The sequence below is a fragment of the Bubalus bubalis genome, chromosome 13 (assembly GCF_019923935.1).
Source record: "Bubalus bubalis isolate 160015118507 breed Murrah chromosome 13, NDDB_SH_1, whole genome shotgun sequence".
NCBI classification, from domain to species: Eukaryota; Metazoa; Chordata; class Mammalia; order Artiodactyla; family Bovidae; genus Bubalus; species Bubalus bubalis.
Window position 1 is genome coordinate 55,978,751 of NC_059169.1, and position 16,935 is coordinate 55,995,685.

Below are 16,935 nucleotides of genomic sequence, written 5' to 3' on the forward strand. Positions count from 1 at the left end.
AGTTAGCTGGACCACTGTCCTTTGCTTGTCAGTGAAGTGAGAGGGAGGGCTCAGTCCCGTTAGTATCCCCAAGGTGACTTGCCCGAGTGCTCTGCCGCCAGATGGTCTCTATCTCATGATGCCTGGGTACCCAGAAGTAGATGATGAGCGCTGGCCTGAGTGCATGTGTGGGGAGTGGGGGGCTCTGGCCTTGTGGATGGTTTTGAAATGCCACACGTGTCTGTCATTAATTATCTGCAAACAAAGGTTTCAGGTAGAGGAAGTAAGGTAATTACTTCAGAACGTTTTGATCACCTTTCCTTTGTGAGGAGTTTTGTCATTCATGCCTCTCTCACATGTTTCCCCATCTTTAATTGAAACTGTTTTTCAATCCAGAATCTACTGCTACTTGGAGCTACCGCCATAGAAGATCGACTTCAGGCAGGCGTGCCGGAAACCATAGCAACTCTGTTGAAGGCCGAGATTAAAATATGGGTGTTGACAGGCGACAAGCAAGAAACTGCTATTAATATAGGTAATTCATTTAAAAAATAATTTCCCAATGCTGATTTTTGTCTTGTGTTTTTAAAGTCTTGTAGAAGTGTCCATGGGCTCCTCAGACACACTGACAGATGGTGTTTTATAGAATTCTTTATTCACAAGGTCGAGAAAAGTTTACTGAAACCAAATGAACATGCTCTTTATGAGCATTATCTGCCTGCTATAAACATTAAAACTATGACACCTTCCTGAAAAGTAATTGGACACACTTATAGGGCTTCCCTGGAGAAGGCAATGGCACCCCACTCCAGTACTCTTGCCTGGAAAATCCCATGGACAGAGGAGCCTGGGAGGCTGTAGTCCATAGGGTCGCTGAGGGTCGGACACAACTGAGCGACTTCACTTTCACTTTTCACTTTCAGGCATTGGAGAAGGAAATGGCAACCCGCTCCAGTGTTCTTGCCTGGAGAATCCCAGGGACAGGGGAGCCTGGTGGTCTGCTGTCTGTGGGGTAGCACAGAGTCGGACACGACTTAAGTGACTTAGCAGCAGCATAGGGCTTCCCTGGTGGTTCAGTGGCAAAATATCCGCCTGCAATGCAGGAGACACAGGAGAGGCTGGTTCGATCCCTGGGCTGGGAAGATCCCCTGGAGTAGGAAATGGCAACCCTCTCTAGTATCCTTGCTTGGAAAATCCCATGGACAGAGGAGCCTGGTAGGATACAGTCCATGGAGTCAAAGAGTCAGACAGGACTGAGCGACTGAGTATGCTTTCATAAAACTAGAGAATTCAAGAGTTGATGAGAGCTTGATTTTCTTATTACTTTTTTCACAAAAATTTAGTCTCAGAGACTAAGCATATTTTTATTAAGTTTAAATGTGTGTTACTATTTTATATAGTTATAGCCATTTTAATGATTTTTACCAATTGATATGTTTTTCTAAGAGGCTTGCATCTTTCCCTTCCCTGTATGAGTTGACAACCTCTTTGGTTTTAAGTATTGCAGAAATGAAAATTGAGGAAAGGGAATTTAAGTCCAAATGACTTGATGAGTATTGCTGAAGATGGCTTTATTTCTTGTTTATGGCTGAGTAGTATTCCTCTGTGTATATACCACTGAATTAGGGCATCAGTTGAGCCTGCAGAGGATGCAGTGTAGATGTCTAGACTTGATGTTGGATTTGTCCACATCAGACTACAGGCAACCGGTGAGCAGCCTGAGGTCGTGCTCTGGATCGAGGACAATCGTCAGCCTCTGTTCTGGTCCCATGTTCCTCAAACCTTCTGTGATATGAGCTGTTATCCATCTGTCTCCCACTATATGGACTGGATATTTTGTACATTTGGATGTGTCCTATGTGTATGTTAGGGTACCCAGAAGGTACTTGGGAAGCAGATCAAATGTCTAGCAGTTCTCCTTCTAGCTGGAGTAAGGAGAAGAGTCCTGAGAGCCAATTTTGCTGTGCTGGGGGTTGTTTCTCCACCCTGTCTTTGGTCTTTACACATCAGCAGTCTTAGAGCCCTGGGACTGGGAGACATCAGAGTCTACAAGGTCTCACTCTACTTAATGACCAAGCTAGTTAGTGCTGGGTCTCAGGGCCATGAATCCTGGTGCAGGATGCATTTTAAACAGATTCACAGAGCTTTCACGAACACCCTTCTCCAAAATTTGACTTAGAAAACCCTAGAGAAGGTACTTTATTTCATACATTCTAAGACACACATTGTTTTCATATTTCACTGCCTCCGAAGTTGGAGTGTCTTATGACTGTTGACTCTTATGATTTTTAACTGGCAACGTTTCCCTTTAGAGGTGACATTTGGTGTTTGGTGCTATTGGCTGTCTTTAGTATTTGCTCTATCTCTTGTCATTTATCTACCACCTGTCCACCCATCTGTCTGTCAGAGTTTGAAAATTTATTTGAAGCATTCCTTTTAGTTTATACCTTGAAAATAAACACATGTAGTCAAGTTAAATTCCAGGATATTTGTCTCATATGAGCTTATGAATATTAGGTAGACACAGTCATCCCATGTGTGACTTTGAGGTCCTTTGGAACTGGCACAATGCCAGGACTCTGCAGTGCCGTGCTTGAAACACACTAATGAGCTGTGTTTCCGGGAACTGGCAATTCTCTTTTTTAGCCCCAAAATTTAGCATCAGCTATTCTAAAGTGAAATTTCAGCTGTAGCCTTTGTGAATCATGTAGTTGTCATTTCCTATTATGGCTGGATGAAGCATCTATTACGTAGTAAGAAAGTAGATGTGAGGTTTTCAGAGTCTATAATTTTCTTTTAATGGGGGTAGCATAAGTGAGAACAAACTCTGAATGCATATTCCATTTTAAAGTCATCATGCTGGGAACAGCTTTCATTTCAGACACCTCCCCCGCCCCCCTGCCATCGACTTTTTGGTGTCATTTGATACCTTGAAACCACTTCTGTAGTCTTTTGCAAGTTTAATTTCTGAAAGCCATGAAGGTGGACTTGCCCACTGGCAGGAAGATGAGTCTGGTTTTCGGGCGGTGCTGGGGGCGCCCGGCCCTGGCCCCAGTGACGCTCACAGGAGAGTCAGGTGTGTGGTTTCTTGATGACCTGCAGCTCCATAGTTGCCAGATGCTCCTCTGTAGACTGCGGAGCTTAGATTCCCAACTTGGGGCCTGAGTGAATCATGAGACAACTGAGGAATGAGATAGATGAGAAAGTACCAGTCATGCAGTGTAGATGCCGAGCATGACTGGCGTTCATAGTGGTTACTCAGTGAATGTGCACATGATGGTTGGCGTATGATGGCTAAGTCCTTTCTGTAAGTCTCACATCCCCTTTGAGATCGACATTATCCCCTTTCAAAGATGGAACTGAGGCACAGAAATACCAAGTCACCTAGCCTGGGCCACACCTAGCCTGAGAGTCTGAGTGTGTGAGCCTGACATGTGACAGTCACTTCCCAGAAGGAAAGATGTGCATCAGAAAGACCAAGGGAGTGCTCGCTTCAGCAGCACATATACTAAAATTGGAACAATACAGAGAAGATTAACATGGCCCTGTGCAAGGATGGCATGCAAATTCATGATGTGTTCCATATTTTTTATATATGACATCTAGAAAAAAATGGTACTGAAGAATTTATTTACAGGGAAACAATGGAGAAACAGGCATAGAGAATAGACTTATGGACATGTGGAGAGGGGAGGAGAGAGTGAGATGTGTGGAAAGAGTAATGTGGAAACTTATATTACCATATGTAAAATAGGCAGCCAGTGGGAATTTGCTGTATGGCTTAGGAAACTCAAACAGGGGCTCTGTATCAACCTAGAGGGGTGTGATGGGGAGAGAGTTTCAAAGGGGAGGGGATATATGTCTGCTGCTGCTGCTGCTGCTAAGTCGCTTCAATTGTGTCCAACTCTGTGCGACCCCATAGACAGCGGCCCACCAGGCTCCCCCGTCCCTGGGATTCTCCAGGCAAGAACACTGGAGTGGGTTGCCATTTCCTTCTCCAGTGCATGAAAGTAAAAAGTGAAAGTGAAGCTGCTGAGTCATGTCCAACTCTTCGAGACCCCATGGACTGCAGCCTACCAGGCTCCTCTGTCCATGGGATTTTCCAGGCAAGAGTACTGGAGTGGGGTGCCATTGTCTTCTCCAGGATACATGTATACCTATGGCTGATTCATGTTGAGGTTTGACAGAAAACAGCAAAATTCTGTGAAGCAATTACCCTTCAATAAAAAATTAATTAATTTATTAAAAAAAAAAAAAAAAAAGAAAGACCAAGGGAGGCTCCGTGGGTGAGATGGGTTCAAAACTTGAACCTCAAGAATTTGTTTCAGACAAAGAATGAGATAGCACAGGTCAACGATGGCAGGGTTTGCAGGGGACGTGGTGAAGTACGGTTGAAGCCTTTCTGAGAGGCATCTGAGGATCTGGCGAGAAGGGTGCCTGGGTGTGGTTCTGTGGACAAGCCTTCAACATTCTGGTTCTCTGATGGGGAGGGATTCTTGAGCCTTGACCCAGTCTGGAGGAGACTGAGTTCCATCTGTTATCATCCGTTTTTGACATCTGGTGCTATGTTCCATACGCTCACACTTGAACAGTGAGTGACCAGATTCTACCTGATATCATTTAGAACCAGCAGCACACTTGTTGAGGATTTGGAGCCAAGGTGGATCCCAGTGTCGGGTAGTTTGGTGGATCCCAGGCATATGGTTAGCAGGAATCAGTCATTCCTAACCCTTCCAGAGGGCTTCCCGGGTGGCGCAGTGGTAAAGAACCCACCTGCCAATGCAGGAGATATAAGAGACATGGGTTCAGTCCCTGGGTCGGGAAGGTCCCGTGGAGAAGGAAATGGCAACCCACTCCAGTATTCTTGCCTGGAGAATCCGATGGACAGAGGAGCTTGTGGGCTATAGTCCATAGCACCACTAAGAGTTGGACATGTCTGGAGCGACTTAGCATGAACACGAACCTTCAAAAGTGTCTCCGAAGAAATCTGGGTTGAGCTATCTTTGACAATTTATGCTTATCTCAAAAAAAAAGACACTGATGGTGAGTTCCAAGAGGTTTGGTTTGGTCATATTTTCTAGTGTGAATGATGATTTTATTAAAGCCAGGTCCGGCTCTAAGTACCGTAGATGCTGTAATATTTTGATTTCTTTGATTCTACTCAGGTAGCAGAAAGACTCAACACTTTAGTGGTGTACTGTTAACTTCGGCCCTAATAAAGAGTGAAATCCCAGAGGTCCCCTCCTCAGTCATTTTACGGTCGTCTTGTTAGATTGTGAGATTAAAGAAATAGACCTCAATTTACAAGAGTAGATTGACATTTCATACCTGGCTCTTCTCCAAGAGTTGATCTCATTTTATCCAAAAACATTAGAAGTCAAGCACAGCAAACTTGGATTGACATAATTTAATTTGCCACATTAGCTAAGTCACATTTAACTGTGTTAAACTTCCATGGTCTGTCTAGAGCAAGTGTTCTGTGCGATAATTCTTTAAGCAAAATCTTGCTTTGTTTTCCAAATTTAAAAAAAAAAACCTGTTTCTTCTCAGAAGCCTTGAGTTCTGTGTATTTAAATTCATGAATGTGTCAGTGGTTTTATTTATTACCCTCTCCCTGCAACGGATAGAAAAATACTTTGAGCTTTTCCATAATATCTTTATGCAGCTTCAGTTGTCAAGTGGCATTTGACTTAAATTGCAAAATGTGAAATCAAGCGGCAGGCGACGGCTTAAAGATTACAGCTTGCTTCTGCAGCTGTTGTTCATATCAAAAACTACCAGCAAATCCTTTCACATGAGTTATACTAAATTTGTAACAGTCTCTATTGTGTGGAGTTGCTGGAAGTTTCTGGGGCAAGGGAAGAAAAATGATTAAAGTTTCAATATCCCTGTTTGTCAATGAAAATAAAATGTAGACCTCCCTTCTATATTTCACCTAAGAATTTATAGGAAGGAAGAATACATTTGTAAAATTTTGGGGAAAGAAAGTTCAATTATTTCTATCCTGCTCTGTAGAACTTTTAATGGCATCCTGGGAAACTCATTTATACTCATCACTATTGTTAAAATACAGACTTGAACAAGTTTGGAAATGCATAGAAAATTGTGCTGTGCTTCCTCCTTTTTTTCCCTCTCCCCCTCTTAGAGGTTTAACAGGTGTTTGCTTGTGTGGTCCTGTGATTTTTGAGTTGTTTTCACTTTAAAAATATTAATAATATGTGGCAGTTGTAACCAGCAAAATAGTCTCATTCCCTTGAGATAACTGTTATTAACTGCCTGGACTAGGTATTCTTGATGGTATTCTTAAAAAAATTACAATTGGATAAAAAGCTGTAGTTTTGTGCTTGAAATTTGTGTTCTGAGGTGGCTGCTAAATATTCTTGTCAAATGACCATCATTCGTGAAGAATATACTTCGTACATTCCAAAATAAACAAAAATATTTATCACCCCCCCAAAAAAAAACACCCCAAGGTTTTTCTCATCTTAATTTTAGTCTGTCTTAAGTTCTATTTTGTGCCTGTTAGTAGTGCTTTGTGGGGATGAAAAGAGAGCCTGCCAGGCAGAATCGAGCACATACGCATAGTAGATCTGTGACTTGTCCATCAGTTAAATGCCTGTCGTCTTTTCTAGTAAATACAGCATCTGTGGGAAGGGTTATTTTGGCTCTTCTTTGGAGGACAGCCCTGGCTCCTGTTGCCCAGGGAACAGCATGGGTTAAGACCCTTCATGTGATGGTCACCTGCGTCCTTGCATGAAGGGTGATGTCCTTCATGCTGATGACTTGTTCCTGTTTCTGTGGTCTGCTGCTGCTGCTGCTAAGTTGCTTCAGTCGTGTCCGACTCTATGCGATCCCATAGATGGCAGCCCACCAGGCTCCCCCGTCCCTGGGATTCTCCAGGCAAGAACACTGGAGTGGGTTGCCATTTCCTTCTCCAATGCATGAAAGTGAAAAGTGAAAGTGAAGTTGCTCAGTCATGTTCGACTCTTCTTGACCCCATGGTCTGCAGCCTACCAGGCTCCTCTGTCCATGGGAATTTCCAGGCAAGAGTACTGGAGTGGGGTGCCATTGCCTTCTCCGGTTTCTGTGGTCAGTGGTCCATTATTGCTGTAAGGGCCACTTTTCTAGGTGGGAGGACTCTCTTCTTGCCTTTTCTCGATGAGATCAATTGAGTAGGGGTTGGTGGTGAACGCATGTTTTTGCCAGCTCTCTTGAGAAGGGTGATTTGAAAGAAAGCCCAGGGCCCCCATAAACACCCTGGGACTTGGGGTTAGCTAGGCCCACCTCCTCCTCTTCCCCAAAGCCTGGGGATTTGAAGGGGAGGAGTCAGAAGAGGCTCTCAAAGTCTGAGTAGAAAAGAGCTTCATAGAAATATGTTCACCTTCTGGGAGGAAAAGTGGGAGAGTACCTAGCTTAAATTAACCTACAGAGGAGAGGTACCATTGTTTAAAATGCGATGGGAATTGTTAAGAATTAGCACTGAGATACTCTTATTCCAAACCTGTTTTAAAGCTCATGTAATTTTTGAAATGGGATTGCTTTGAGCTTTCGCAGGAAAAGTAACTCTCTCTGTGTATCATAGGATTCCTTAGAAACCTGCCATGAGAATTGAAGTAAAAGTGCAAGTGTTAGTCGCTTAGTCATGTTTGACTCTTTCCGACCCCATGGACTGTAGCCCGCCAGGCTCCTCTGTCCATGGGATTCTCCAGGCACGAATACTGGAGTGGGTTGCCATCCCTTTCTCCAGGGGATCTTCCCAACCCAGGGATTGAACCTGGGTCTCCTGCAGTATCAGGTAGATTCTTTGCTGTCTGAGCCACCAGGGAAGTCCCAAGCAGGTGAGGGACTTAATGTCACAGTAGGTGCATTTATGGTGATTGAGGAGTACTTTCGGGTTCCGTTTGTCTCCTAAAGTGTTTGCTGTTGTTCTAGAGAACCCAGAGCTCATCCTATTGTTCTACAGGGATAACAAGGATAAGGGAAAATCCACAGAAAACTGACAAGTGTTATTGACATTTCAGTTATTAGTTATGAAGACCCTCTTGAGCAGTGCTCTTAGAGCTGTCTGCAAGGGTCAAGCTCTACTCGATTCCTCTGTGTGAGCCCATAGGCTTAACATGGTCATCAGTCAGGTGCGGAAGGGGTGATTCTGAACATGGTGCGTCCTGGCGAGGATGGTAATTCACGTATCTTGTTCTTTTTTTCACTCTAGGTTATTCCTGTCGGTTGGTGTCACAGAACATGGCCCTTATCCTACTGAAGGAGGATTCTTTGGACGTAAGTAGCTTTTCAAAAGTTATATTTGATATAATTGTGTTAAACCTTTTGTTTATTTCTACTATGGCCGATAAGCAGTGTTTATTTATTTTCCTGAAAAGTGACTATGAAACTACTTGGTTTATCTTCTGTTTTTGTTTATGAACGGATGGCATAAAGTCATATCTTTAAACATCAAATAGTAAGATTAGGACATTGCTTTTTGAGCTTCATGATAATGCTTTGTTTTACTCACCTAGAGTTGTACATTTATAATTTGACTTCCTGTTAGGATCTCCATAAGAGAGTGACGGTCACCTCAAGTGTTGCTTGCTATGAAGACTTGCAGGATTTCCTTTCTAGTTTTAAGTGTTAGGGGTTGTCTCTGTGTATATGACGGTTGGTTACACAGGCTCAGGGAGAATGGAAGAGACCCCTACTTGCCCTCTCACAGTCTAAAGCCACCGGTAAGATCCTGGCTGGGAGCTGATTTGAGGGTCACCAGTGGTCTGCTTGGCAGTTTGATAAGATACTAGGAGCTCAACAGTGAGGTTCCATTTGTAGGTCACTTGAGTTGGATTGTGAAGAAAGCTGAGCACTGAAGAATTGATGCTTTTGAACTGTGGTGTTGGAGAAGACTCTTGAGAGTCCCTTGGACTGCAAGGAGATCCAACCAGTCCATTCTGAAGGAGATCAGCCCTGGGTGTTCTTTGGAAGGAATGATGCTAAAGCTGAAACTTCAGTACTTTGGCCACCTCATGCAAAGAGTTGACTCATTGGAAAGGACTCTGATGCTGGGAGGGATTGGGGGCAGGAGGAGAAGGTGACGACAGAGGATGAGATGGCTGGATGGCATCACTGACTCGATGGACGTGAGTCTGAGTGAACTCCGGGAGTTGGTGATGGACAGGGAGGCCTGGCGTGCTGCGATTCATGGGGTCGCAAAGAGTTGGACACGACTGAGCGACTAAACTGAACTGAACTGAACTAACAAGAACTTGTTCCTGGCAGGCACCCATGGCTGTGCTTACGGTCAGTGCGTTATATTTAAATGCCAGCACTCAGAGCAGGTGTTAGGGTTAGTTATACTTGTAAAGGGGGGAGATGTACTACCTGCAAACTGGGGATGTGCATCCTCCTGTCAAGGCCAGGATGTGGTGTACCCGTTGAGGATTCCAGGGGTGGGAGTCAGGGGCGTCTGTACCTCTGAAGCCCCTCATCAGTTGATGTGGATGGTCTCTGCTTTTCCTCCCTGGGGTGTGGTGCTGGGTGAACCACGAGAGGTAAGACGTGTTGCTGATCGCTCTTCTGTTTGGATGAGCATTTTCTTTTCAGTCTTTCAATATGAGAGCAGTCTTAAATGCCTGACTTAAGAACATGTTGAAGAAAAAGAATCCCTGGGCAGATAAAAACCCAGGCTTACTGTATAAGTAGGAATAGGAGTAGTCTGCTCTCATTGGGGAAATTCTTAAGTTATCACTGTTTCCTTCTCCTGGTATAACCATCTACTTCTTCCATTTAAATTCATAAACCTCATGGAAGATGTTTTAGTTCATGTGAACTTACTCATTTGACCTGAACATTATTTTATTGAGGTACTCTTTTCCCTTTATTACCCAGAACTTAAATTTTCAGTGTAAAATAAAGCAATACATATACATACATATATATATATATAAAGAGAAAACTTTCTGTAAGGGGTTAATGAGAAGTGAAAATGTTTTGCTCTGCTGTCCATGGCAATAGTTGCTTGCCATAAGTGGTTATTAATTACTTGAAATGTTACCAGCTTGATTAACTATCAATTTCAACTAATTTCAACTATCAGTTTCAAGTAATTTGAACGAGACCACGCGTGGCTGGTGGCTGCTGTACTGGAAGACACAGTGTAGGTCATTTTCAGTCCATTTGTGCAGGGTCAGCAATTTCTAGCCACTGGTCCAAATCTAAGCTTACCACTTTTTTTTTTTCTCTCAGTTTTATTGAGACATAATTGACATACAGCACTGTACATGTTGGGCTTCCCGGGTGGCTCAGACAATAAAGAATCTGCCTGCAATGCATGAGACCTGGGTTCAACCTCTAGGTCGGGAAGATTCCCCAGGGAAGGGGATGGCTACTGACTCGAGCATTCTTGCCTAGAGAATTCCGTGGACAGAGGAGCCTGGCGGGCTACAGTCCATGGGGTTGCAAAGAGTTGTGTGCGACCAATAACACCCTGTATCCATTTCAGGTGTTCAGCAAAATGACGTACCTGCATTATGAAATGATGACCACAATACACCGAGTGAATGTCATCTCCTAGATACAAAATTAAATAGAAAAACTATTTCTTGTGATGAGGACTCTTAGGATTTACTCTTAATAGCTTTCATATACAACTTACAGCAGTTAATAAATTATATTTATCATGTTGTACATTCCATCCCGAGTGCTTATTTACTTTACAACCAGAAGTCTGTAGCTTCTGACCACCTTCCTTCGCTTCCCCCTCCCTGATCCCTCACTTCTGGTACCCACAAATCTGATCTTTCTCTATGAGTTTGCTTTTGAAATATAATTGACCTATAGCACTGTTAGTTCCTGTTACACAAGATAGGGATTTGACCACCTGTTTTTGTAAATAAAGTTTTATTGGAAGACAGTCATTTACATATTGTCAATGGTAAAGGTAAATAATTGCAAAACAGAACAAATGGTCCATGAACCCTCAACTGTTTGCTGTCTGCTCCTTTGCCCTCCCTGATCAGAGGGAAACTGACTCCATTCTAGTTCCATTGTGTGCTATTGCTGCTGCTGCTGCTGCTGCTGCTAAGTCACTTCAGTCGTGTCCAGCTCTGTGCGACCCCATAGACGGCAGCCCACCAGGCTCCCCCGTCCCTGGGATTCTCCAGGCAAGAACATTGGAGTGGGTTGCCATTTCCTTCTCAAATGCGTGAAAGTGAAGTTGCTCAGTCATGTCCAACTCTTCGCAACCCCATGGACTGCAGCCTACCAGGCTCCTCTGCCCATGGGGTTTTCCAAGCAAGAGTACTGGAGTGGGGTGCCATTGCCTTCTCCTGTGCTATTGCTGCATCTTCTAAAACAATGTTTTTTGAAATGTTAAGAAGCACGAAGAGAGAAGTAGAATCTTTGGCTAATTTCGGGGGAGATCCAGAGTTATAAATAATTAAGTACGTTTCCCTACCACAAGTTTTGTGCGATACTTAATATGCTTATCACATTGTGAGTCAGGCAGAGGGTGATATAAAATATTTTGTTAACCAAACTTATTTAACCACTGAGTTTCTTTTTTGATGAGTAACTCCTGTGATAGCAATACAGGTTTAGAAATGCTGATTTAAAAAATATAGAGATTTCCTCTTTACAGATGTGATAAAGTAAAAGCAAGTAAAAGAGGATACTCAGAGCAAGAAAACAGAAAAACACATATTTAACTTCAGAATTTATATGAAATCAACAGATATTTGAGTGTTCTTCGTAGGCCATGCAGACTGCTAGAATTGCAGATGTAGCAACAAATGGCAGTGTATTCTCTACTCTTGGGTTTCTATTTTAGCTGATAAAATAGCCATTTAGTATTGACTTAATTAAGCTTTTTTTGTGCCAGTTGCCACAAAGGAATAGTGTAAGGTAAGATGCTAAGTACAAATAGTTAGAGGGGTTCATGAGCTTTCTTGGCGAAGGATGAGATGGTAAATATTTCAGGCTCTAGGTCACAGCTGCTCTTTTCTCCCCCTTTAATGAGAAAGCAGCTGTAGATAGTATGTACACAGGTCACACATACATAGATGTGAGCATGCCCCATTTGCATATGTACATCTGTCCCTTTGTACTCATGTTCTTAACACATTACTGACTGGTGGATTTTATAGACACTAACACCAGTGGCCATAATACCTCTCTGGTCGATAATGTATTAAGTATTTTCCAAAAATGACTGTACGAGTCATAAAGGAAGTCTTCATGACATTTCAGAGAATTGGTTATCATTTGGCTTGTTCTGTGAATCCAAGGCTCCGAACCAACAAATCAGTGATTTAAAAAAAAGTTCATTATAAAACTTCCCTGGGCTTCCTTGGTGGCTCAGCTGGTAAAGAATCCGCTGGTAATGCGGGAGACCTGGGTTCGATCCCTGGATTGAGAAGATCCTCGGGAGAAGGAAAAGGCCACCCACTCCAGTATTCTGGCCTGGATAATTCCATGGACTACAGTCCATGGGGTCGCAAAGAGTCAGACATGACTGAGGGACTTTCACACTCATAAAAATCTGTACTCTTGGAAATTTAAAAACCACTCATAAATAATTCATGAGTCAGAGAGGAAATCACATTGGAAATTAGAAAATACTTAGAATGATTGAAAAATACTTTGCATCAAAATCTGTGGGAAGATTTGGGAGAATGGCATTGAAACATGTAAAACATCATGTATGAAATGAGTTGCCAGTCCAGGTTCGATGCACGATACTGGATGCTTGGGGCTGGTGCACTGGGACGACCCAGAGGGATGGAATGGGGAGGGAGGAGGGAGGAGGGTTCAGGATGGGGAACACATGTATACCTGTGGTGGATTCATTTTGATATTTGGCAAAACTAATACAATTATGTAAAGTTTAAAAATAAAAAAAAAAAATCTGTGGGATTTGAATTTCCCGGAGAGAGAAATTTGTACCATCACTGCTTATCGTATAAAAGAGGAAATACTTAAAATTAGTAAGCTATTCATACAATTTAAGATGTTAGCAAAAGAGCAAGATAAGATCAACAAAACTGAAAGTGGATTCTTCAAAAAGACTAATGAGATTAACACACACAAAGCTGGTCAGGGAAAAAAAATGTTAGGAATGAGAAAAGAGAAATAACTCCAGGTAGAGAGAGCAGTGATTAGAATAATATGAATGACTCTGTGTAAATAAATTTGAGGCTTAGATGAAATGGGTAATTACCTAGGAAAAACATAAAACTTCAGACTCGAGGAAATAGGAAACCTGAATAACCCTACAACCGTTAAAGGAATGGTATCATGACTTCTGATTTTTCCTCCAAAGAGAATACATTATACGCTAGTTTTGTCAAGAATTAAAAGAACAAACAGTTCCGATTCTATAAAAAGTCTTCCCAAAAAATACCCAAAAAAGTCAGTACTTTTCAGTGTAGGTTGATGTTTAAAGTAACCTTTGGATCAAAAGCAATAGGGGCAGAAGGATAAAGAAAAATTGCAGGTCAGTCTCAACTGTGAATGGAGAGGTAACATTCTTTGATGAAAGATCAACAAACCAAATCCAATCATACAAAATAAATTAGACATATGATACAGTTGGGTTTAATTCCAAGGCTGTACGCATGTGTTTTCTTAAGAAAAATCTGCTCTTAATATACTTTGCCTCATTAACAGATAAAAATAATACAGTCATCCAATTGGATGTAGAAAAAAATTTAGTATTTATCTTTAGCCAACAACAGCAACAAACTTTAAATACTGGAGTAGGTGTGCACTTAACTTGATAAGGTGCATCTACTGAAATCCTATGTCAAATAACTATATCATTCATGGTCAATGACAGACTCATTGTCTCTAAAGTAGAGAGACAGCATGTTCCCGCCAGGAGTCCCTTTTATTGCTAGATGTCCTGGGTTGCTAGATGACTTTTTAAAGATACAGAACATTACAGATGATTGAAGCTTCATTAGTTCTCCTTTATCCATGGTCTAAAACCGTTGGGTTCCTTTGCCATCCATGTGTATATCTATATGCTATGTCAAACCTGGTTTTGAAGCTTTAATTTTGAGATCGTATTTTATGTATCTCTGTGCAGTTTGCTTTTTTCACCCGTGTTTTTGACATTGACTCATGCTGATCAGTCTAGTTCTAGCTCATTGCTGAAAAGCATTGAAAACTTGGTGGTAGAGGTTTTGGATTGAGTTTCCATTTTTGTGTTGTTGTGAGTGCTGCTGAGAACGTTGCACGTGTGTGACCTCTGTGCCCCTGTACCGAGAAACAAGTCCAGCTGCTCAGTGTGCACACCCTCTGTGTCACCAGGTGATGCTTCTTTCTCTCTGGGGTGGTTCCACCACACACTCCTCCTCCAGGAGTGTGTACAGGTTTCCATGACTACAAACCCCATTTCTGCGGATGCTCCGTCTGTAATACAATAGGCACAAAAAGATGTCAGTTTCCCATTTTCTTTACCGAAGGCTGACAGTCTCCTCTTAGTGGGTCTTTCACATACTGCTTCCTGGCTGCTTGGGAAAAGTTTTCAGCATGCTTCTCCACTCTGATTTCTCTCAAGAACTTCTGGGGCCTGTGTGACGAATTATGTTGTCAGTGTGTGGAACATCATTCTCTTCTTAAGGATTGTGGACTCCACCTCCTGCCCTCCATACCTTTTTGGTGGTCTTTTTTTTTTTTTTTTTCTTTTTCTTTGTGGGTAAGTGGTTTCTAAAGCAGTCCTTTCCCCCCAGATAAATGAATACGAATCCTTCTTTGTTTCCATTCTTCAGTGACCACTTAATGAAGCCGAAATTTTAAGAGCAGTATTTGGTATAGCTTATCTCATCAGATTCTTCGAGTCCCTCAAGTTACCTGTTGGGGATCCAGAAAGAAAGTGATACTTCTAGGCTGTCCCCACCTCTGGAACGTTTATTTTGTTTCTGAATCACGAATCGTAGGAATCACTCTTTGTTCCTTTAAAAAAAAAAAATTAGCAAATCTGATAGATTGAATTAGGTTGTAGGGGACAAATTGCTGTGGCCAACCAAGCACATATGGCTCCTATTGAAAGTAATCATAGTAACCCTTTGACACGTGTGGCAGCTGCTGCCAGTCTCCAGCCAGGATCTAGGCTTAGAGGGCGGTGCACATGTAATTTAAGCAGTAACCTCGAGATTAAATATGTCATTGACAATGATTTTGCAGAATAAAGCTGAAGCCTGCTGAATCTTGAAAAGGAAATTATTTCAGACATATAAATAGCTTACTGTACAGTTTAATTATAGTCTTAGTAGTAGACAAGGCTCAACTGATGAATCTCCACAAGGAGATTCATGTAGGACTGAAAATCTTGCTGCATTTGTATGGAAATAGCAAAAGCTATGATGCCAAGTGGAATGTAAAACCAGTTTCAATTAATTTTGAAGTTAATTTTTTGACTATAATTGTATGGAGAGTTATTATTCCGTGACCATGTACAATTTCTTTATCATTGTTTAATAGATTAATTGAAGGTCTTTTCCTTGTTATTTATGTGGCATTTGCAGTATTTAGATATTAGGTTTTAATTTTAGAAGTTGATTGTTTTTATATATTATTATTTTTTTGACTGCACCGTGTGGCTTGTGGGATCTTAATTCCCTGACCAGGGATTGAACCTGGGCCTCATCAGTGAAAGCACCAAGTCCTAACCACTGGACCACCAGGAAATTCCCTTTATATCTTTATTTAAATTCCGGGATTTTATGTTCCATTGAATCTGAATTATAAGCACTTTTCAATATTTCAGTTCTTTCCATTGAGAATTTACAGACTAGTTTTGTAAGTGGGTGTTTATTTGAAGGCTTTGGCCAAATAGAACTGAAAACTGGTTTATCTGACAAAAACTCTTCAAGTTGGGTGCTGAGACAAGGACAAGATATTTGCTTGCCAACCTGATTCTTTGTTGGTGTTACCTCAACTTTGTTGTTTATTGTGGTTTTCTCTATGAATTTCTTGAATTTATTTTTGTTAGAATCATGCAGTTTACTGAATTACTTATATTTTCCCATGGTTTTTCTTCATTACTTTAGAATTTAAAAAAGTGAGTGTGATCTGGTGAGAAGATTTTAAAAAACACCCCTCTTCCTTCACTCTTAGCTTCCGTGACCTTCCCCTCATAAACCTTATTATCTAGACTTGAAATACACAATGGATAAAGAAAGGAATGGGTTTCTAACTGTTTTGCAAAATAGCACTTCATGGTGTGATGCATGTTTATGTTTAAAATTCAACCGTTTCTACCCATGTAGCCTACCGAACCCCTCTGCCTCATGACACATTATTTATATTAGTTAATTTATGTGTTTCTATGTTTTATATTATGAATTTAAGCAATACGGAAATTGATTACTGGTCTGGAAATCTCGTGCAAGTGTCCAGCAAGTAAGTGTGGCATATTCATGAAAGCAGGCTGAGAATCCAGGGCTTGTTGCCTGTCCTGTAGAAAATGTGTAGGAGCTGAAAGACGGTATGAGCTTGGATGGATATTTGGGTGGCAGTGGGAAAGGAGATTCCTTTTTGAATTTTAGAACTGAAGCTATTTCTAGTTTCTAGTTGTGGTAGGTGTAAGTTTAACCAGCTCTCCTGCTGAAAATAAGAAAGGCTGTTGAATTAATATTTTTATAAGTGTTGAAGAAAGACAGGTGAGGAATTCTCAGATAAAACTGAAGGAAGAACAGAAGCCTTGTCCTGAAGGCCCTTATGGCCATAGCCTAGAGATCTGAGTGAGCGGGGCAAACCTGGCTTCCTGTGGGCTTGACACCTGGGTGCTTCTCAGCTATCAGGTGCAGAGTACTCACAGAACTAGGGCCGAGAAGTTGAAGTTTGTATTTTGTACAGAAAGAAAATGGCCTTGGGTGGAAGACCTAAGTTGCACAACAGACTGAAAAGCAAAGAAAGTGTAAAATGTGTGATAAAACCTAGATTAATACTGAATGTATTCAGTAA

General features: G+C 41.7%; 1 protein-coding gene and 1 non-coding gene across 5 annotated transcripts in view; both read left to right on the forward strand.

The window, feature by feature from the left end:
- The window catches only part of ATP8A2 (ATPase phospholipid transporting 8A2), a 481,981-nt gene that overhangs the window by 133,502 nt on the left and 331,544 nt on the right, over positions 1 to 16,935 (forward strand). For all 4 annotated transcript variants that reach the window (XM_025262844.3, XM_025262845.3, XM_025262846.3 and 1 more), the window contains exons 23-24: positions 376 to 514; positions 8,192 to 8,256. In XM_025262844.3, the coding sequence (XP_025118629.3) occupies positions 376 to 514; positions 8,192 to 8,256 (204 nt within the window). The remainder of the gene's footprint in view (positions 1 to 375; positions 515 to 8,191; positions 8,257 to 16,935) is intronic.
- LOC112578578 lies at positions 3,464 to 3,569 on the forward strand. Its single transcript, XR_003102926.1, has one exon. It is a non-coding gene; the product is annotated as a U6 spliceosomal RNA (small nuclear RNA).